Source organism: Anomaloglossus baeobatrachus, chromosome 3 (genome assembly GCF_048569485.1).
Source record: "Anomaloglossus baeobatrachus isolate aAnoBae1 chromosome 3, aAnoBae1.hap1, whole genome shotgun sequence".
NCBI classification, from domain to species: domain Eukaryota; kingdom Metazoa; phylum Chordata; class Amphibia; order Anura; family Aromobatidae; genus Anomaloglossus; species Anomaloglossus baeobatrachus.
In genome coordinates, this window is record NC_134355.1 from 61,007,211 (window position 1) to 61,029,574 (window position 22,364).

Below are 22,364 nucleotides of genomic sequence, written 5' to 3' on the forward strand. Positions count from 1 at the left end.
AGGCCCACTTCTTGCGGAGGTGAGACACACTTGCAGAGACTGCTTTTCTCCCAGACTTCACCTCCATGGAGGAGGAAGAGAAACTGCCTATGCTACCGAGGGAAGAGGAAATTGCAGCGGCTGTAGCAGGACAATGTCAGTGTCTGCCACAGACCGAGGAGCCTGATATGTCATGGACTGTTATACCCTCCCTGGATGTTCATCTATCCCCATGCCCCCGGTTTTACCACTTTGACAATGCTAACAATAAAACCCATTTGAATTAATTTTCAGAACGAGAGGGAACACAAGAGTAAAGCCCCTGTCACGTTTAACGACTTTCCAGCGATCCTGACAACGATACGACCCGATAAGGATCACTGGTAAGACGTTATGTGGTCGCTGGTGAGATGTCAAATCTTCCCAACGACGCAGCAACGATACAGTGACCGTAGCGACCTGTATCACGATCTCGGTGGTACGTGTCTAAGCTCTGAGTCGTCAACGAGGTCGTTGGTAAGGCGTCAAACACACCGATGCATGCTGCCCAGCAGGACCTCGACTATCAAAAAATTGTCCAGGCAATTCCGACAAGACCAGCGATCTCACAGCAGGGGCCTGGTTGCTGCTATGTGTCAAACGTAGCGAGATTGCTGGCAAGGTCGTTGTTGCATCACAGAATCTGTGACTCAGCAGCGATCTTGCTAGCGATCTCGCTATGTGTGAAGGTACCTTAAGAGAACATGCCGGACGGGAACTCTAGCATGTTACTTGAGCACCCGCAATGCTCTTTCGAGCCGTGCCGAGCACTCGCTCGCTAATCACTAAATGTGAACACATCCTCTGCTACATATTTTCTCAAGGGGGATCATGAACAAGACCATTTTTTCCCCCCGATATCTGCATACCCAAGGTCTAATCCCTTTTGTGAGCATTTTGCAATTCTTAAATATCTTACACCCCCTCTTTCTTTTTCCCACTCTATTTGACATTGTATCTTAGTCGCCCAGTAAATAATTCAGAGGTCTTTGTTTTAACATCTCGATCTATTCCAGCAACGGCAAAGTCCCGCAATTTCTCCAAACTACAAGACAATTTAAATAAATGGTAATGCAGAGCGTGCAAAGTGTATATTAATGTGTTTTTACCCCAGGAGAAATGTAAATTCTCCAAACCGGTGATAGAAGGCAAAAGTCTATGGAAACTAATACAACTCTTCACGTTACTTGTTTCATGAAGATAATTTAGGATTCAGATGAACTTTCTTTAGGAGAATTGAGGGGATATTGATGCTGCATGATTTTCCATAATCTGCCTATAATATTAGCACTTTTTTTTTTTTTTCTCTGACACTGCTGGAAAAAAGATTTTCCAGTAAAAATGTTGTATAAATAAAAAAAAAATTGCTGCATATTATCTCATGGGAATATTCTAGTCTGCAAACACAATGCAGAAAGAATACCCCAGCAATTCTTCCTTTAAAGCATTTCTCCTTTTTATTAATTGGTAAAATGACAAAATACATGGGGAAAAAAAGCAACTTTCCATGTTACCTTTTATTAAAAAGAAAAAACCTTGAGAACAGAGCTTTTTCATTCTATAGTGTACAGCTCGTTGCTCAGGTTACCAGTCACCCTGAGTCTCGAAGTGGCTAGTTGCCTAGGAAACCAGCTTGTGCAACTTGCAGTCTTCATGCTTTAGAGTCTGCAAGTTCCAAATCTAACCAGCTTCAGTCCCCCTGCACCTCTCTGATTTTGCAAAGGCAAAACTGCCTCTGCAAGCAGCATAGGAAAGCACCTGAGAGCGCCAGCCACGCAAACTGTCAATAGTCAGAAGTGCGCCACCTCACAATCAGATGAGAAGCAGAGGAGCAGTCCGCTCTTGAAGAAAAAAATTAAACCTCTTGGGATATGTTCCCACATTTCAGATTTGGGTGCAGATTTTCTGCACCAAAAACTGTATCTCTTGAAAAAAAAAAAAATGCAGGAAAAAACCTGCATTTTTTTTTTTTTGCCTTCATTTGGGGGCATCCATGACATGAGTATGACAAAGAGAACATTGTTGTCTAGGCCTCACCCATCACTCAAACAAAGGGGAGGAATCACAAGGTCCTAATTGGTGTAAACTTATTGAGATCTGTATGGATAAAAGATTTACTGGCCCTAATGACTCAACGTGCAATGCTGTCTTCTACCAGGAAAATGATGGGGCACTAATGACTCAGCGTGCAATGCCGTCTTCTACCAGGAAAATGATGGGGCACTAATGACTCAGCGTGCAATGCCGTCTTCTACCAGGAAAATGATGGGGCACTAATGACTCAGCGTGCAATGCCGTCTTCTACCAGGAAAATGATGGGGCACTAATGACTCAGCGTGCAATGCCGTCTTCTACCAGGAAAATGATGGGGCACTAATGACTCAGCGTGCAATGCTGTCTTCTACCAGGAAAATGATGGGGCACTAATGACTCAGCGTGCAATGCCGTCTTCTACCAGGAAAATAATGGGGCACTAATGACTCAGCGTGCACTGCCGTCTTCTACCAGGAAAATGATGGGGCACTAATGACTCAGCGTGCAATGCCGTCTTCTACCAGGAAAATGATGGGGCACTAATGACTCAGCGTGCAATGCCGTCTTCTACCAGGAAAATGATGGGGCACTAATGACTCAGCGTGCAATGCCGTCTTCTACCAGGAAAATGATGGGGCACTAATGACTCAGCGTGCAATGCCGTCTTCTACCAGGAAAATGATGGGGCACTAATGACTCAGCGTGCAATGCTGTCTTCTACCAGGAAAATGATGGGGCACTAATGACTCAGCGTGCAATGCCATCTTCTACCAGGAAAATAATGGGGCACTAATGACTCAGCGTGCAATGCCGTCTTCTACCAGGAAAATGATGGGGCACTAATGACTCAGCGTGCAATGCCGTCTTCTACCAGGAAAATGATGGGGCACTAATGACTCAGTGTGCAATGCCGTCTTCTACCAGGAAAATGATGGGGCACTAATGACTCAGCGTGCACTTCCGTCTTCTACCAGGAAAATGATGGGGCACTAATGACTCAGCGTGCACTGCCGTCTTCTACCAGGAAAATGATGGGGCACTAATGACTCAGCGTGCAATGCCGTCTTCTACCAGGAAAATGATGGGGCACTAATGACAGCGTGCACTGCCGTCTTCTACCAGGAAAATGATGGGGCACTAATGACTCAGCGTGCAATGCCGTCTTCTACCAGAAAAATGATGGGGCACTAATGACTCAGCGTGCACTGCCGTCTTCTACCAGGAAAATGATGGGGCACTAATGACTCAGCGTGCAATGCTGTCTTCTACCAGGAAAATGATGGGGCACTAATGACTCAGCGTGCACTGCCGTCTTCTACCAGGAAAATTATGGGGCACTAATGACTCAGCGTGCAATGCCGTCTTCTACCAGGAAAATGATGGGGCACTAATGACTCAGCGTGCAATGCTGTCTTCTACCAGGAAAATGATGGGGCACTAATGACTCAGCGTGCACTGCCGTCTTCTACCAGGAAAATGATGGGGCACTAATGACTCAGCGTGCACTGCCGTCTTCTACCAGGAAAATGATGGGGCACTAATGACTCAGCGTGCAATGCCGTCTTCTACCAGGAAAATGATGGGGCACTAATGACTCAGCGTGCAATGCCGTCTTCTACCAGGAAAATGATGGGGCACTAATGACTCAGCGTGCACTGCCGTCTTCTACCAGGAAAATGATGGGGCACTAATGACTCAGCGTGCACTGCCGTCTTCTACCAGGAAAATGATGGGGCACTAATGACTCAGCGTGCACTGCCGTCTTCTACCAGGAAAATGATGGGGCACTAATGACTCAGCGTGCAATGCCGTCTTCTACCAGGAAAATGATGGGGCACTAATGACTCAGCGTGTACTGCCGTCTTCTACCAGGAAAATGATGGGGCACTAATAACTCAGCGTGCAATGCTGTCTTCTACCAGGAAAATGATGGGGCACTAATGACTCAGCGTGCACTGCTGTCTTCTACCAGGAAAATGATGAAACCCAACAAAACCAAATATAAGTCATGGGCATCCGTCCTATAAGGGACGCATGCCTCAGTCAGCTCCTATAATGGAGAACTTGCAGCATTGAAGAGCAGATGTGAACAGTGCGGATCAGCTCCAACATCTTCCAGATACTGAGTTGGAGGTATAAGTTGGCACACTGGTGACTTCTTTGTCGACAACTAGAGTTGAGCGAGTACCTTAGTACTAATTAGGTACTTGCTCAACCCTATCAACAACCTTTCCCTGAATAGCTAAGAAAAATTCAGTTTTTGTGTGTGGCAATAAAATCTTCAATAGATTATTTTTTTTTTTTGTTCTCATAGTGACTCTCCTTTTAGGTTTTTAATGTTTTGATATATTTTCGTCAGTGTCTACAAGAATGAAACTAGAAGTCCTCGTCACAGCGAGCCTCTGCCGCAGGCACAGAAGCATCGGAGCCAAGTCCGGTCTTTATTATCCATAATTTAGAAAGTGTCAGCAGACCTCTATGGACGCTTCTTCCAAATGGCACCACAGGGTGTTTTACTAGATCAGCAGCTGCTCAGCAGTCGCCACACCTGCCAAGGTGACTTCTCGGAAACACTTGTTTTTATCATAAGGCTGGAGGAAGATTAGAGCGGAAGCGATAGTGTAGGCTTGCAGATTTACAATTACATATTTGACAATAAAATTTTACATATATACATTGAAACCTGTTGAAAAATATTTGGAGAATACATGAACGTTGTGCATTTATAGAATTTGATGATTTTTAAGCTTGGACAAGTGTTTTCCTAATGTGTTTATGTCCTGTATGCAAAGTAGCTCTCCTCCACAAGGAAGGGTCTCATTTCAAGGCCCTTTTAAAGAGTAGGACATTTGACTTATAAATTGCTTAAAGGGGGTGTCCTCTACTAGGACAATCCATTCTGATTGCACATGTTTAACCCAGGTAAAATAACTTTTTTCTTTTGGATTGATAGTTATATGGTAATTCCATACAATCTTCAGTTTATTACAAATGCATAAAATCGATGTTAACAGTCACGGGAGGCAGTCCCAGTTAACGCGTTTCAACCTGTTGTGGTGATAGACTATGCTCACCTCCCCTACTGGTGCCATTCCAGCGGTTTGCGTTCCCAGGGCTCACAAGGTCACGTTTTGTGATCCCCACATCCAATCAGCGTCTGCTTCTCTAGTTGGGCATAGTTTCTGTTTTTTTGTAGATATCAAGTTTCAAAAGACAAATAGAGGCTAAAAAAAAGTGACCGGTTCATTAATTTTGAGGCTTTTGCTTGGCAGTCGCCACTATGTTCCCCTTAAATCAGTGCCGTTATCTCTCTCCTCCACCTTTTGGACCAAATGAGCAATCAACAGGAAGTGAGCGTTCCGGCTGCCACTTCCTGTTCTTCGCTCGTTTGGTCCGAAGGTGGGGGAGCGAGATGCCGGCACTGATTTTAGGGGAACATAGTGGCGACTGCAAAGCAAAAGCCTCCAAATTAATGGACCGGTCACTTCTTTTTAGCCTCTATTTGTCTTTTGAAACTCGATATCTACAAAAAAACAGAAACTATGCCCAGCAAGTCTTTTTTGCATTGCTGTGATTTGCCGATTTCCATTCCTTTTTGGTGTATTATATTTCCTGGTGGAATTTAAGGAATAAGGGGGCACCTTTCCCCTATTGGGATCACCATCAGCAATATTAAGACTGAATAAAAAAGAGAAAAGAATCGCTGTATATAGGGATCAGCCAATGAGATTTTTGTTCAATTCACAAACAATTTTATTGATAAAAAATGTATGCATACATAGTATCCACACAAGAAAAAGTTAAAACCATTTAAAATGTGAATAGTCAACGAACACCCCAATACATAGTTCCATGTCAGGAAACGAACACCAAAATCCCGAGTAGGACTATACAAGGTGTATCATTCAATGATCAATCCAGGTTGAGATGCAGGACATATGTTTAATCTGTCACTGCAAACCAAATACCCTATCGTACTCAAAATTATAGTACTCTGACACCACCATTGATAAATACAATTTATTAATTACAAACCACTAGCAGCACAAATGATGGAGAAAATCAATGTACCACAGTCAATGATTAAAAAAGTAAACCACTGCTGTCCAAAAATAATAATAATATTAATTCCATAGCGCTTTACATACAATGGCAACACTGTCCCCATTGGGGCTCACAATCTAAGTGCCCCCTCAGTATGTTTTGGAGTGTCTGAGGAAACCCACGCAAACACGGGGAGAACATACAAACTCCTTGCAGACGACGTCCTTGGTGGGATTTGTACCCAGGACCCCAGCGCTGCAAGACTGCAATGCTAACCACTGAGCCACCGTGCCGCCCGTCCAAGACGAATCACCAGGTTATATTACCGCCCGCTAGAGGTCCAATTTAAAATGGTGCAAAGTCCCAGGATCGGTGTAAGTATGGGGTGTTGCCCCATGCGTATTGCCACAGAAGATGTGGCTTCCTCAAGGGCCAGAAAATAAATGATCCCATCACCCATCATAGTGCAATTTATCCTGTGAGCTGAGCACTTACCAGCTGTGCTTAATCCTGCTAGAGCGCCGTATGAGGTATTATGTCGGAACCCGGAAATAACCAGGTCAGTAAAGCAAGTTCGGATAACCCCTGTCCCCACACACACAATAGAGCATGCGCGATAGTAAAAGATCAGCGGTGGTTATCTTCTCTTGATCAAATGAACTCGTATGCACTGACAATGCAATAAATCAGTTCTATACATTTGCCCGCATTTAGTACAGTGTCCACCAAGAGTGGATAAATGTATTTTTTAAATAACCCAAGCCCTCGGCGGACTGTCAGCAATGCGCGTGTCTGGTAACCCGGCAACAGCGGTAAACAGATAAGAATCCATGCATAGATTAGCACAATGATCCAGCCGGCGCGCATATACACATCAGTTAAAGATTGACTCATATTATAATATCGGCAGACAATCCTACCTTGTAAGTGTGTAGGATGGACTTAATCATACATAGAAAAGTAATTTTAAGCATGGTAGGAGAACCATTATCACATTGTAAATGTTGAATCAACCTGCATAAGGGTTGGGTTGAAAAAACGGGTTGTTCAGGTACGTCACATACACATCCCAAAGGATTTACTCAGCACCAATACTCTGTAAAGCAGGCTCAATATCCACTAGATGAAAACAAGTCTATCTTATAAAACTATTTTATCTGCAAATTGCCGACAATATGTATGTCTGATAGCCTGGCAGCGTAAATAGACAGATCTGTGTCAAAGCGCACACAACCGCAATACATCCTGCAGATCCTAGTGAACCGGCCAGCTTATACACATATCAGAAAAAAAAGTTTCTTTGCATTAATATATCTATAAGAAATACCTACCGTATTTTTCGGATTATAAGACGCACTTTTCCTCCCAAAAATTTGGGAGGAAAATGAGGGGTGCGTCTTAAAATCCGAATATAGCTTTACCTGGGGGTCCTGTCTGTGCAGCGATCAGGCAGTCGGGTGCCTGCGGCTGCGTGCGGGCGGCAGTCGGGTGCCTGCGGCTGCGTGCGGGCGGCAGTCGGGTGCCTGCGGCTGCGTGCGGGCGGCAGCCGGGTGCCTGTGTGCGGGCTGGCTGCCACTCTGTGCGTGTGGGCGGCTGTGCAGCAGGTTACCCAATTTGTCCGCGGTCCCAGTTTCAAATGATGACGCCGGTAGCGGGCACGTGCGCAAATGGAGCTCTTGGATGAGAGCTCCATCTGCGCACGCGCTGTTTTGGGAGTCAGCGCGTGCGCAGATGGAGCCCTTGGATTAGAGCTCCATCTGCGCATGCGCTGCTCCAGGCGCCATCATTTGAACTGGGACTGCGGACACTGGGACACTCACCGCACCGGCCTGCTGCATGACTCACCCGCTGCTGCGGCTCCTGCCACCACGGACGCCACGGCCACTGTCCCGCCGTGCCTGCCAGCACAACCTCTGCCTCCTGTGACCCTGCTTCACCACCACTGCTGCCCCCTTCCAGTAAGAGAACACCGGAGTATAAGACAGACCCTATTTTTAGTTATTTTTACCTTTTTTATGTCTAAATTTGGGGTGCGTCTTATAAAGCGAAAAATACGGTACTTATGAATATATAGGACTGCATACGAAACAAGTTGATCATAAATAAAAATATCAATTGTAAAGTAAATTCAATGTCTACTAAATGAAAGTATGTTGTTATAAACCTATGCTGTCGGCAAATCACCGGCAATACATATATCTGGTAACCTGACAGTGCAAATAATCAGGGCAGAGTCATATTTTAAATGTTTTTAACTTTTTCACGGTCTTGTGTGGACACTATGTATGCATACATTTTGTATCAATAAAATTGTTTGTGAATTGAACAAAAATCTTATTGGCTGATCCCTATATACTGCGATTCTTTTCTCTTCTTTTTGAATCTTTCCTGGTGATTGCAGGCTAAATCTGCTTGAAAGACATTGTGTGCACATACCCTAAATGTGGCACTAGAGTGTTTTTATTTGCAGAAGAGCTTATTTGTATAAGGTCTATCACAAAAGTGAGTACACCCTTCTCATTTTTGTAAATATTTTATATCTTTTCATGGCACAACACTGCAGATCTGACATTTTGATACAATGTACAGGATTCAGTGTACAGCTTGTATAACAGTGTAAATTTGTTGCCCTCTACATAACCAAAAAGTGAGTACACCCTAAGTGAAAATGGCCAAATTGTGCCCAATTAGCCATATTCCCTTCCTAGTGTCATGTGATTGATCAGTGTTACAAGGTGTCAGGTGTGAATGGGGGGGGGGGCAGGTGGGTTACATTTGGTGTTATCGCTCACACACTCTCATACTGGTCAAAGAGTTCAATATGGCTCCTCATGGCAAATAATTCTCTGAGGATCTGAAAAAAGAATTGCTGCTTTTACGTAAAGATGGCTGAGGCTATAAGAAGATTGCCATCACCCTGACACTTAGCTGCAGCACGGTGGCCAAGACCATACAGCGGTTTAACAAGACAGGTTCCACTCAGAATAGGCCTAGAAGTTGAGTGCTCATGCTCAGCATCATATCCAGAGGTCGTCTTTTCAAAACAGACATGAGTGCTGCCAGCATTGCTGCAGAGGTTACAGGGGTGGGGGGGGGGGTCATTGAGGGAACCATGAATGCCAACATGTACTGTGACATACTGAAGCAGAGCATGATCCCTTCCCTTCGGACGCTGGGCCATAGGACAGTATTCCAACATAACCCCAAACACTCCTCTAAGACGACCATTGCCTTGCTAAAGAAACTGGAGGTAAAGGTGCTGGACTGGCCAAGCGTCTCCAGACCTAAACCCTATTGAGCATCTCTGGGGCCTCCTCAAATGGAAGGTGGAGGAGCGCAAGGTCTCTAACATCCACCAGTTCAGTGTTGTCGTCATGGAGGATGGAAGAGAATCCAGTGGCTTTTAGAAAGCTCTAGTGATTCTATAGAGATGCCAATGGGGAAAATGCCATTCTTGGATCACTCTACTGAAAGTAAACACCACAGACTTCATAAAGCACCAAACTGTAACGAACAAAATTGCTTTGAATGTAAACCTCTCAAATTTCATACACCCATTCAGTAACATACGGTTACAGTTTTGTCAACCAAAAAGAAAATGCCAACAACAAGGCAGCACAAACGCTGCAAAATGCTGTGTGTGAATCCATCCTTAAAAAGGACCTGTGCATGGGATAGATTCGATAAGCGCGGTTTTATGTAGATTTAATTTAACTCATTCTGTGATTACTTTTTTTTTTCTTCTAGGTGGAAAATCATGAATTTCTTGTGAAACCTTCTTTTGATCCCAACTTGACTGAATTGAGAGAACAGATGGATGAGCTTGAGAAAAACATGCAGTCTACGCTTAATGGTGCAGCTAGAGAGCTTGGTGAGTGCAGTCCTCATTATAAGTCAATGGGGTTCATCAGATGCTGCCAGTTTGCAACGAATCTGGCACTGTCTACTACTTTTATATTTTTTTTATTAACAAGGCTCCACCAATGCCCTGCAGTCAGTGCCAGTTTAACCTCTTCACGACACATAACATACTGGGTACGTCATGGATTGTGTCAGGTTAATGCTTGCCTGCTGCCGCTGGCTGCGATCGCAGCACATATCAGCTGATTTGAACAGCTGACATGTGTGGTTCTCAAGCACGAGTGGATTCTCTACTCACTTGCGCCTGTTAACCCCTTCCAGCGCTCTGTGAAAATGTCACAGCACAATGTAATAGCGCGCCGCGGTACGCATTCATTTACCCGCTCCATCACATGATCACGTGTAGCTGATTTTTGCCATGGTAGTATAGGGTCATGTGATGACTCCTGTAGCGATCATGAGTCACTTCCTCTTACACCCAGCAGACCGCCGTTTGTAATAGGAGAGCTGCTTTTCTGCAGATCTCAGCTGTATAGCTGTGATCTGGAGAAATGGAAGAGCGATCAGACAGCTGATCGTTAGTCCCCTATGGGGACTAGTAAAATAAAAAAAATTTTTTAAAGTTTTTAAAAAATAAAAAAACCTAAAAGTTGAAATCACCCCCCCCCATTCACCCCCATTGAAAATTAAACTGTTAAAAAAAATTTACACACATTTGGTATTGTTGCGCTCAGAAACACCCGATCTATCAAAATATAAAATCAATTAATCCGATCGGTAAACGGCGTAGCAACAAAAGATTCCAAATGCCAAAATTACGTTCTTTTTGGTCGCTGCGAATTTTGCGCAAAATGCGATAACAGGCGATCAAAGCGTAGCATCTTCTCAAAAATGGTACCGTTAAAAACGTCACTTCAAGAAGCAAAAAATAAGCAGTCACTGAGCCTTAGATGCCGAAAAATTAGAACGTTACGGATCACTGAAAATGGTGCAAAAGTGCGTCCTTTTTTGGACATATTTCTGAATTTTTCTAACCCCTTTAGATAACAGTAGACCTATACATGTTTGGTGTCAACAAACTCGCACCGACCTCAGGCATCACACCCACACATCAGGTTTGCCATATAGAGAACACTTTGAATAAACTATCCCAAAACCAATCATGCAATCGCACTTTTTTTTGCAATGTTTTTTTTTTTGCACTTGGATTTTTTTTTGCCGTTTTCCAGTACACTGTATAGTAAAAGTAATGGTTTCCTTCAAAAGTAGAACTCGTCCCACCAAAAACTAAGCCCTCATATGGCAAGATTGGCAGAAAAATAAAAAAGTTAAGGCTCTCGGAAGAAGGGGAGCGGAAAAAAAACCCATTAAATCGCCCTGGGGGTGAAGGGGTTAATGATCCTAGAGCAATTTGGAGAGGGGCAATGCTTTTTCTATCATGAGGGAGATCATGTCACAAGGGAAAATTGGTAACTAAGTCGCTCAGTGAACAAAACATTGAAATGTGGGGTTCATGGCCAGGAAAGCTTCCAGATCTCCGTCCCGTTGAGAACCTGTGGTCAAGCACTAAAAAGCAGAAGGACAAAGAAAAGCATGGAAATTCTGATGAACTCCGAGCACTGATTAGTTGAGAATGTGTTGTCATCAGTCAGGATTTGGCCCAGAAGCTGACATCCCGCTGACAGGGCGACGTTGTGAAGTCTTGAAAAATAGGAATCAACACCGGAAATATTAAGTCTTCATAAACTTGTCAAAAAAAGTGTAAGAACTTATGAAATGCTGATTCAGTAACCATAGAAACATCTAACTATAAGAGAAAAATAACACTGGAGCAACAAACTGTGAAAACCAAAATTTTGTGTCTGTCTAAAAAGTTTTGGCCATGACGGTATATATCTGAATTCTCGCAACTTTCATTCTGGCCCCTAAGCCAAACACTATACTGATGCTTCAGTTCTGTACAGACGTCTTCTCATTACAGGCAGGATTACACTGACTGATAACACCTCTACATACTGTAGATAACCGGATCCAGCACTCACTGTAGGTGATGTCACAGCTCACCTTCTTCCCCTCCCTGCTGAGCTCTGCACAGATCACCGCATGCCAGAAAAGCTCTCCTGTACAAGTCAATAAGTCTGAGCCAATCCATTCCTCTGTGGCTGCTAAAAGGAGCATCTAGCATTAGGGTTAGAGGAAAAATTCAATGTTTTTTCTAGGAAAAAAAAATCCTATACCTTGTATCCCTGAGAATGAGTCTTACCCGAAAAATAAACCCTGGAAGGATTTTTGGGCTTTTTTCAGTATGCCTAAAATATAATCCCTACTCTAAACATAAGCGCTAGTGTTGCGGCTCTATAAGAAAGTGTTCAATCAGCTAAAAAAAAAGTTAAAGAATACAGCAAAACTATTAATCACAGAAAGACACCCCCCCCAAGAGAAAGCAAACCCCCTCACCCCCCCCCCCTTGAAAAAAAAATCTCACCAGACTTCAAAAAGTTACAGTTGGCAAGTGCCGATGGTGGATGGGCTCTCACTTAGAGATCTGCATTGCTGACAGGTCCCTCGACGCTCCAGCACTATTGCACTTCAGCTCTCACAAACAGAGCGGGTACCAGTATCACTCCATGCGACTGATCCTGCTTCCAGCCACCAGGGGGAGCCAACCGCTTAGAACGCAGGGGACATGACAGACAGATTTGTATGTGAGAGCCCATTTACTTGCCAACTCTAATTGTTTAGGGTTGGTAAGTGCAATTCTTTTAGGGGGTGTTTGCTGTCTTTTGGGGGTAAACTTAGCAGTACATAGAGAATAATGAATTTTAGCAGATAATTTAAACCTTTGTAAAAATGGTACATACCCACCACTATAGGACTGGTTCTGCACCATGAGAATAGCAGATCAGATAAGAAATGTGCATCTAAACCAGTAATGGGGTTAACACAAAATGTTGCTGTCCCAGAATGTGATGACGTGATTAGATTTGAATAAATGTGGATTTTTTTTTTTCCCCTAAGAATAAATGTGGATTGTTGTAAAGGCGAAAATATAACACATCCCCTGAAAATAAGCCCTAGAGCATCTTTCAGAGCATACAATAGTATAAGATCCTGTCTAATATTCTGGGAAACACGGTATATATTAGGCATTAATCATAAAAGTCTGATTTTAGCAATCGGTCTTTTTTTGATAGCACATAAAAAGCTTTTATTCATCTTCTGCCACCAGCTGGGAATGTAGCGTGCAGCAGCCATTAGTGGCCACCGCTTGTAGGGCTCACGTGGCATAAAATAGGGGGTTTCTTACTAAATAAGCCCCCACTCGATCTACATTATTCTCTGCAGCAATTACCAGGAGTTGGGAGGATCAGTACATCCTTGGATAAAATGTCAATCTTTATTCCATGAAGTTAATAACTGGGCTATCCAATTGAATACAACATAATCTACTCTGATCCTCCCACAACTCCTGTTTTCCTATACTAATACCGTTTGTCAGCTGCATGGATCGATGCACCCACAGATGAAACAATCCAGACCACTGCACGGTGGGGCTTTTCTCCCCTCTTTTTTGTTTTTTTTTCTTTGATCCGGATTCAGTTTGGTCACTCGATGCAGATCGCTGGCAATGTAGAAAAGGACTGTCATGGGTGACAGTTCGTGTGGTTTCTGGCTATTTAAAGATCAGTGTTTGACTATGCAAAATGCTCCCTGACTTTCTGTTGTTCCTGCTGTCAGTATTCATTGTAATAGGTAGCTTTCTTGCTGAATTTTCATCTCTCCCTCTTTTGGACTCAGCAGGAACTGTCCTTCCATCCAGTTGCTGCTCATCAGTATTCTCTTGGTGCGTAAATAGTCCGATGTTCCCTGGACTTGTGCTTGTGATATTATTCAGGTCATTCTAGCTCTGGTTGCAAGCTGGTGGCTTGCTCTCATCTGTAGTATCGTTGTGGAAGCTTGCTGAACTCCTGCCTTTGAAATCATGCATTTTCCCCTGCGTGTCCCCCTTGTTGTCTTGCTTTAGCATTTGGTGGGGTTGACGAAGAGCTCATCCCATCCGTTCCCTACTTGGGGCCCAGCACTAGGGATTCCTAAGGTCAGGTATCTGGTTTGGCACATAGTCATATGAAAAAGTTTGGGCACCCCTATTAATGTTAACCTTTTGTCTTTATAACAATTTGGGTTTTTGCAACAGCTATTTCAGTTTCATATATCTAATAACTGATGGACTGAGTAATATTTCTGGATTGAAATGAGGTTTATTGTACTAACAGAAAATGTGCAATCCGCATTTAAACAAAATTTGACTGGTGCAAAAGTATGGGCACCTCAACAAAAAGTGACATTAATATTTTTAGATCCTCCTTTTGCAAAAATAACAGCCTTTAGTCGCTTCCTGTAGCTTTTAATGAGTTCCTGGATCCTGGATGAAGGTATATTTGATCTTTCCTGTTTACAAAACAATTCCAGTTCAGTTAAGTTTGATGGTCGCCGAGCATGGACAGCCGCTTCAAATCATCCCACAGATGTTTAATGATATTCAGGTCTGGGGACTGGGATGGCCATTCCAGAACATTGTAATTTTTCCTCTGCATGAATGCCTGAGTAGATTTGGAGCGGTGTTTTGGATCATTATCTTGCTGAAATATCCATCCCCTGCGTAACTTCAACTTCGTCACTGATTCTTGCACATTATTGTCAAGAATCTGCTGATACTGAGTTGAATCCATGCGACCCTCAACTTTAACAAGATTCCCGGTGCCGGCATTGGCCACACAGCCCCAAAGCATGATGGAACCTCCACCAAATTTTACTGTGGGTAGCAAGTGCTTTTCTTAAAATGCCATGGGTTTTTTTGCCTCCATGCATAACGCCTTTTTGTATGACCAAATAACTCAATCTTTGTTACATTTTGGAAGAAGGTCATGTGGACTGATGAAACTGGCTTGCCCAAATGTGCTTTTGCATACCTCAGGCGACTGTTTGTGGCGTGCTTGTAGAAACTGCTTCTTTCGCATCACTCTCCCATACAGCTTCTCCTTGTGCAAAGTGCGCTGTATTGTTGACCAATGCACATTCACACCATCTGCAGCAAGATGATGCTGCAGGTCTTTGGAGGTGGTCTGTGGATTGTCCTTGACTGTTCTCACCATTCTTCTTCTCTGCCTTTCTGATATTTTTCTTGGCCTGCCACTTCTAGGCTTAACAAGAACTGTACCTGTGTTCTTCCATTTCCTTACTATGTTCCTTACAGTGGAAACTGACAGTTTAAATCTCTGAGACAACTTTTTGTACCTTCCCCTGAACAACTATGTTGAATAATCTTTGTTTTCAGATCATTTGAGTTATTTTGAGGAGCCCATGATGCCACTCTTCATAGGAGATTCAAATAGGAGAACAACTTGCAAGTGGCCACCTTAAATACCTTTTCTCATGATTGGATACACCTGCCTATGAAGTTCAATGAGGTTACAAAGCCAATTTAGTGCTTTAGTAAGTCAGTAAAAAGTAGTTAGGAGTGTTCAAATCAAGAAATTGATAAGGGTGCCCATACTTTTGCATCGGTCAAATTTTGTTTAAATGCGGATTGCACATTTTCTGTTAGTGCAATAAACCTCATTTCAATCCAGAAATATTACTCAGACCATCAGTTATATATATATATATATATATATCAGATATATGAAGCTGAAATGGCAAAAACCCAAATTGTTATAAAGAAAAAAAGATTAACATTTAATAGGGGTGCCCAAACTTTTTCATATGACTGTAGGTGGAACCTGTCTTGGGTGGTGAAGGAACCCCAGGAACCAGTGGTAGGTTTGGTCAAGGGTCACAATCTCCCCCCTTCCCTGGATGCAGGGGTCCCCTTACCTTTAGCTGTTCAGTTGGTACTTTGCCGCACCTAGCGTGGTAGACCGCCTGTCCAGTGTTCAGGAGGGTGAGGTTAAAGGTGCATTTAGTAAATATTCGGTTGGGCTTGTACTTGGCTGCTGATGGACATCACTATTGACGGGCTCGTAATGCAGTGGGTGTGGTGGGCCATCCCCCCCCAACACGGCCCATTCGACTTGTTTCCCTTTAATTAGTGTAAATCTTGCGGCTCGTTCATTGACTCCGACTTCACCCTTCAGCTCCTTCATTGTCAGCTGCTCGGCAGCTATTGAGACTTCACCAGTTATTCATTTTAATTATGTATTTCAGAGTCGGCTAACTAATGTCGATTAATAGAGGGTATGAGAATGTGCACATCAGCATGCCTTGTCAGCACCGACACTGACATGAAAATAACATCCTTTCTCCATTGCACAGGAGGAAAAGAAAATGCCGTTTGTCTGCCAGTGTCAGTGTGACTCCTCCATATACAGTGCTGTCTACTAAGTGCTCCCCCGAGACCGCTCTGCGCCGGCCCTGTCAGATGATAGCATTAATTGGCTGCACATATGGGCACTGGAAATGGTTGTGCAGACCTAAAAGCGACATGACAAAGGCATGGGTTATCCTTGTGCTAATAAGTCCAGGGAAACTTCATTAACCGCTGATAAGTAAGGTTTTGTATATGACAGCGGTTAAGGACTTTCCTTGATTTTTCTCTTCCGTTTTCTGTCCCCGATAAATAGGTCTGGATCCCGGAAAAAGCATAAAACTAGAATCAAACGCGCAGCTTGGTCACTATTTCCGGGTGACCTCTAAGGAGGAAAAGGCTCTGAGAAATAACAAGAAGTTCACTACCATTGATTTTCAGAAGAACGGAGTGCGGTTCACAAACAGGTATCACATTTTACTGCTCCTCTTTGTACTAGGTCCACTCACACATTCATCCCGGCTTCTCTTTTATAAAGTATCTGATACGATGAGGTTTTTTTTTCTATACAAAATCTAGCCGATCCTATTGCCATCAAAATGTATGTTTTGAAGCGGCCCATTTTTTGCATGGACTTTCACTAATGATTTTGCTATGGAATATGTTACCTATATGTGAATCAAACCTTGTCCACATGTAGTGGAAAAATCAACAGATTTTGGTGCTTTTGAGTTAGTCAGTTTTGTGGCCAGCAGCTCATTGCAGTGCAACTCAGCTGCTTTGTAACCACACCCCCTTAAGTTTAAGTAGTGGCGTTTCCCAGCAATCTTTGCTGTTGATAGAATTCATTCTTTTCTGGCTGTTCTGGTGGAAGGAGCTGCTGGGGTACTGTCCTGTGCCCATCCCTCTAATACTTTGGAGTCTGTCTGCCGCCGTGGATTTTGTTTTTGTAGCCTTCTGTTTATCCCTGTCTCTTTCCTTCCCTTCCATGTTTATTAGTTCAGCGGTGGGACTAGTGTCTCTCGTCGGCCATCTCACTAGCCAGGGTGTTTGCAGGGCTAGTGAGGGATTAGGTATTCTGGTTCGGCGACTGGTTCTAACACCCTGTATAGGTACGCTAGGGAGCTCAGCTACAGCTTGAAGACACTGCAGGAGTTGTCCCATTTCCCCCCCCCACCCCCTTCACTAGTGCTAGGGCCCACCTTTGTTAAGGTATCCCCTGGGTTTCCCTTTTTGTGTGAAGTTTTTAGTAGTGCTTCAGATACTCATAAGTCTGAACGTCAGTATCACACGGTGCTTTCGGACTTTTCCATCTTGGAGCGTGACATCACCCTTGGTAAGGATAAATACATCCCAGCCTTCTGCAGTGGCTTAAAGTTTTAACTGTTTCATTAATCAATTTCTTCTTCATGAGCTTTCCTCACTACAGCATGAGTGAGATGCCCTACCTAATAAATAAAATGCTTTCCCCCCTCTCGTTGATGATCAGCCGTGTACAACCCCCTCCTGCTGTCTTCTGCTATCTCCGTCCTCCTACTTCCATCTCTGTGTAAGGGTGCATTCAGATTACTCTGTACCAGATCGGAGCACAATGCTCAGACTGGCCGTAGCCACCTGTCATGTTTAGGTTGGGAGATGCGTGACCAGTCTGTACATTGCGATCCGATCTTGGACCGATTTTATACGTTCGTCTAAATCCACCCTAAGAGAGCCATCAGACTTGGGAGCTGAGCTCAGATGGAGTTAGAGTTTTATGACAAGTTTATCCGAGAGACTTTGCAGAAGTAAAATCTTTCGGACTATCTAAGGCGTTGCTTAAAGAGAACTTGTCATGGTCACAAAAAGCAATTGACCTACGAATATGGGGTTAATCCTAAGATTAATATCAGTCTAAGGCACTGTGTGCACTATGCGTTTTTTACCTCGGTTTTGCTGCATGTTTCGCTACAGAAAATGTTCATAAGCTTGCTTTAGTCCTTCCCCCAGCAAAACCTATGCTGTGCGCACACTGCGTTTTTTTTCACCAACAGGTTTTGCTGCATGTTGTCTGCAGCAAAAAGAATTGCATGTCAGTTCTTTTCTGCAGGTACCTGCGGTTTTTGCCATAGATAATGGTCAAAAACTGCAGGGAACAACCCGCAGTAAAACCGCATTCGGGTTGCGGTTTGCCGCGTTTTTTTACCGCGGGTGCGGTAATCTTTCAGAGCCTGTGGAATTTTCTTTTTCTAGTGCGCACAGGGCCTAAAACTGCCTGGTCACTGTATCAAAAGCCCAGCTTCCAGGATTTAATGAACTTTACTCCTCCTCCTTGCAGCCTCAGGCTTTCAGTCTTAAAGGTGTGACTGGAGCTTTCAGTCGGCAGGAGCTTTCAGTCATCAGCCGGCTGTCAGTCAGTGCCGGGGTTGTGGATACAGCCGCCGCTCACTATGTATGGAGTGATGACTGAAAAAGCTTTGGCTGTGTCCCTATGACTGAAAGCCCGAGGCTTCCTGGAGGGATAAAGTTATTTTCCTCCCAGTAGCCAGGCTTTCAGTGTTGCGGCTGCACAACTTTTAACCTGCAGATTTAATCCCCTTTTCTGCAGGCTGATAGCATTTTTGACCTTTTTTTAGGACTGTTTTTGTTCAACAAATTGAATGTATGGCCACTAATAATGGAGCTGATTTATTTCTTTGAATCACACATTTTCTTCCTGACATCCTAACTACATAACTCTGCGTTATACAATCCATCAACTGATCGAAAAGGATAAGGAAAGAAGCAAAGGAAACAACCAGATAAAAAAAAAAATGCCTAACAAAGGATTTTCCACATCTCCCTTGATCACTGCTATTTCTTCCCACGGTATCGGAGGATAAATGTTTCAAGCTTTGACAAGTTCTAAGTTTTGATGCACATTGTAGATTTTACAAACATTTTAAGAAAAGGTTCTCGAGGTTTACTGAAGTCTTCAACTCTTAGATGTTAACACAACGCATCTCTCTTGCCTTTGTAGACTTTGTTCTTTTTGGAAGTGTATGTGAAATGAGTCACTGTATGAAATTGGAAGCACAAATCAAAAAAGAAGGCATTACGGGCTAATACGGCATCTATTCTGGTTTACAAATGGTAACAAGGCTGCTTCCGCTTGAGTCATCCCCAGGTCGTTTTGTGAGTCATGTTATCAAGCCGTCCTGACATTTCATTTACACATCTCTGAAGAATCACATATACTGAGGAGGTTGTCAAACTATTCGTCTGGCCTAGGAATATATAGCTTTCTAAAGATGTCGAATCGAGGACTGGTAGCAAGTAAATAACAGTGATCGGTCGTATGAGAATCATTAGAAGCTGTTTTTTTCGAATGTTCCAGGGAATGGGTCCAGTAATGACCAAACAGGGTTCATCCTAAACAGGTTCATGTTGTTCATGGTGCCCAAGGTGTGAAAAACTAATACAAGTGAAGTTATTCAGTGTGGCATTCCTATAGATGGCTAGGTAACCTATAGAAAAGTTCTGTGGTGCAATTGGTAAAACCTCCCAAAAATGATCAGCAGTAGTGTAAGTATGGACTGAAAATACCTGGCTGTCAGGGTGTTGAACTTGCTTCCCTGTGGCCCCGATGCTCGTTTCGCCTCTATTGAATTCCTCAGGGAGGTATAGATGAGAGACATGTGTTTTGAGTGGTTTACATTCTGTGGGCAGGTGTTTAATGATCAAGCGTGTAGACAAGTGTGGATTTGCGTCACTTTTCCTGGATTTGTCGGCGCATGGGTCCCGTGACCATCTCCAGGCTCATGTGATTTCAGTCTTCCGGTCCGTGGAAGGTAGCAGGCTGCGCCATCATGGTAACAGACGGCAGTGCGTGTCAGTGGTCCTGAATGCCAGAGGCTTCGGAAATCAATACAGGCGTAACCAGAACGTCTGAAATAATGAATGTGGGTATCTAATATTTCGTCCATTTTTCACAAGAAAATTCATGTTAATGCTACGTATAATAGATCTAAAAGTTCATCTCAATAAATTAAATATCAAAAAGTTAATTTATTTCAGTAATTCAATACAAAAAGGAAACCTATTATATAGAGTCATTACACACAACGTGATCTATTCCTATATCTTATATAGTCATTACACACAGAGGGATCTATTCCTATATATTAGTCATTACACACAGCGTAATCTATTCCCGTATATTATATAGTCATTACACACAGAGAGATCTATTTCAATTGTTTATTTCTGTTAATGTTGATGATTATGGCTTACAGCCAATGAAAACCCAAGTCATTATCTCAGAAAATTAGAATAACTACCACAAAACATCTGCAAAGGCTTCCTAAGCATTTAAAATGGTCCCTTAGTCTGGTTCAGTAGGCTACACATTCGTGGGGAAGACTGCTGAGTTGACAGATGTCCAGAAGGCAATCATTGACACACTCCACAAGGAGGGTAAGCCACAAAAGGTCATTGCTAAAGAAGCTGGCTGTTAACAGAGCGCTGCATCCAAGCATATTAATGGTAAGTTGAGTGGAAGGAAAAAATTGTGCTGGTGTCAAGCCACTCATGACCAATAGACAACACCAGAAGCGTCTTACCTGGGCCAAGGAGGAAAACAACTGGACTGTTGCTCATTGTCCAAGGTGTTGTTTTCAGATGAAAATAAATTTTGCATTTCATTTGGAAATCGCGGTCCCAGATTCTGGAGGAAGAGTGGAGAGGCCACAATCCAAGCTGCTGAGGTCTAGTGTGACGTTTTCACAATCAGTGATGGTTTAGGGAGCCATGTCATCTGCTGGTGTAGCTCCACTGTGTTTTATCAAGACCAAAGTCAACGCAGCCGTCTACCAGGAAATTTTAGAGCTTCCATAACACCTCAGCAGTGCCACAGACTGATCGCCTCCATGCCACGCCGCAACGATGCAGTAATTCATGCAGAATGACCCCCGACCAAGTATTGAGGCATTTACTGTACAGACTTTTCAGTAGGCGCCAACATTTATGAGTGTAAAATCATTTTTTCAGTTTGTCTTATATAATCTAATTTTCTGAGATAATGACTTTTGGGTTTCCATTGGCTGTAAGCCATAATCATCAACATTAACAGAAATATACACCTAAAATAGATCCCTCTGTGTGTAATGACTATATAATATATATAAGAATAGATCCCTCTGTGTGTAATGACTATATAATATATATAAGAATAGATCCCTCTGTGTGTAATGACTCTATATAATATATAGGAATAGATCCCTCTGTGTGTAATGACTCTATATAATATATAGGAATAGATCCCTCTGTGTGTAATGACTATATAATATATAGGCATAGATTCCTCTGTGTGTAATTGTTGAGGAGGACCTTTACATCAAATACTTAATTAACCTCTTGACAAGGGATTGTGGGAAATATGTCGATTTGCCTTACATAATTCAGGTTTCAGATCATATACATGACACAGATATAAAGATGGCCGCCATTTCCTGTTATCCACACCTTGCTTGGAATGCAAGGAATGTCCAGATGAAAGAAGACCACCATATAAGGGAAGACCCCTGGTCAAGCTAGAAGACCAACCCACAGATCAGATGACATCACAGACCAAACTATCAGCATGGATCCACTAAATGACGTCTCTCCCATCGTCATGGTTTCATCCACTGGTCAGACCCGCCAATCAACAGCAACACGGATCTCACCATTCGCTAGCCCATGAACTGTCCCACTAAATGGGCATATCTGAACTTGTGTACGCCCCTAGCCTATATCAAGAGGATGCATGAGTCTCCTCAGTCTGTTCGGTGCCATTTCTAGTGACCAAGAAGAGACTTCATATCCGACTGTGTCTGGTGTGAATTCTTTTATGCATGCATTTGGCCTATACCAATTTGGCCAGGCAGTAGGCAACTAGTGATCTCTGGTTGAGTTCACCCTAACATTATGACTCTATATAATATATAGGAATAGATCCCTCTGTGTGTAATGACTCTATATAAGGTGTTTCCCTATTTGTATTGAATTACTGAAATTAACTTTTTGATATTCTAATTTGAGAATACCCCGCGATCGGGTCTTCGACTCCTTCGGTCCCAGACCACCATCTGCGACCTAGCCAAAATTC

The 22,364-nt window shown here is 43.2% G+C and overlaps 1 protein-coding gene across 1 annotated transcript in view; it reads left to right on the top strand.

Moving 5' to 3' along the window:
• The window catches only part of MSH2 (mutS homolog 2), a 223,791-nt gene that overhangs the window by 153,291 nt on the left and 48,136 nt on the right, over positions 1-22,364 (top strand). Inside the window, exons 9-10 of the mRNA XM_075338034.1 lie at positions 9,844-9,967; positions 16,578-16,728. Of these exons, the coding sequence (XP_075194149.1) occupies positions 9,844-9,967; positions 16,578-16,728 (275 nt within the window). The remainder of the gene's footprint in view (positions 1-9,843; positions 9,968-16,577; positions 16,729-22,364) is intronic.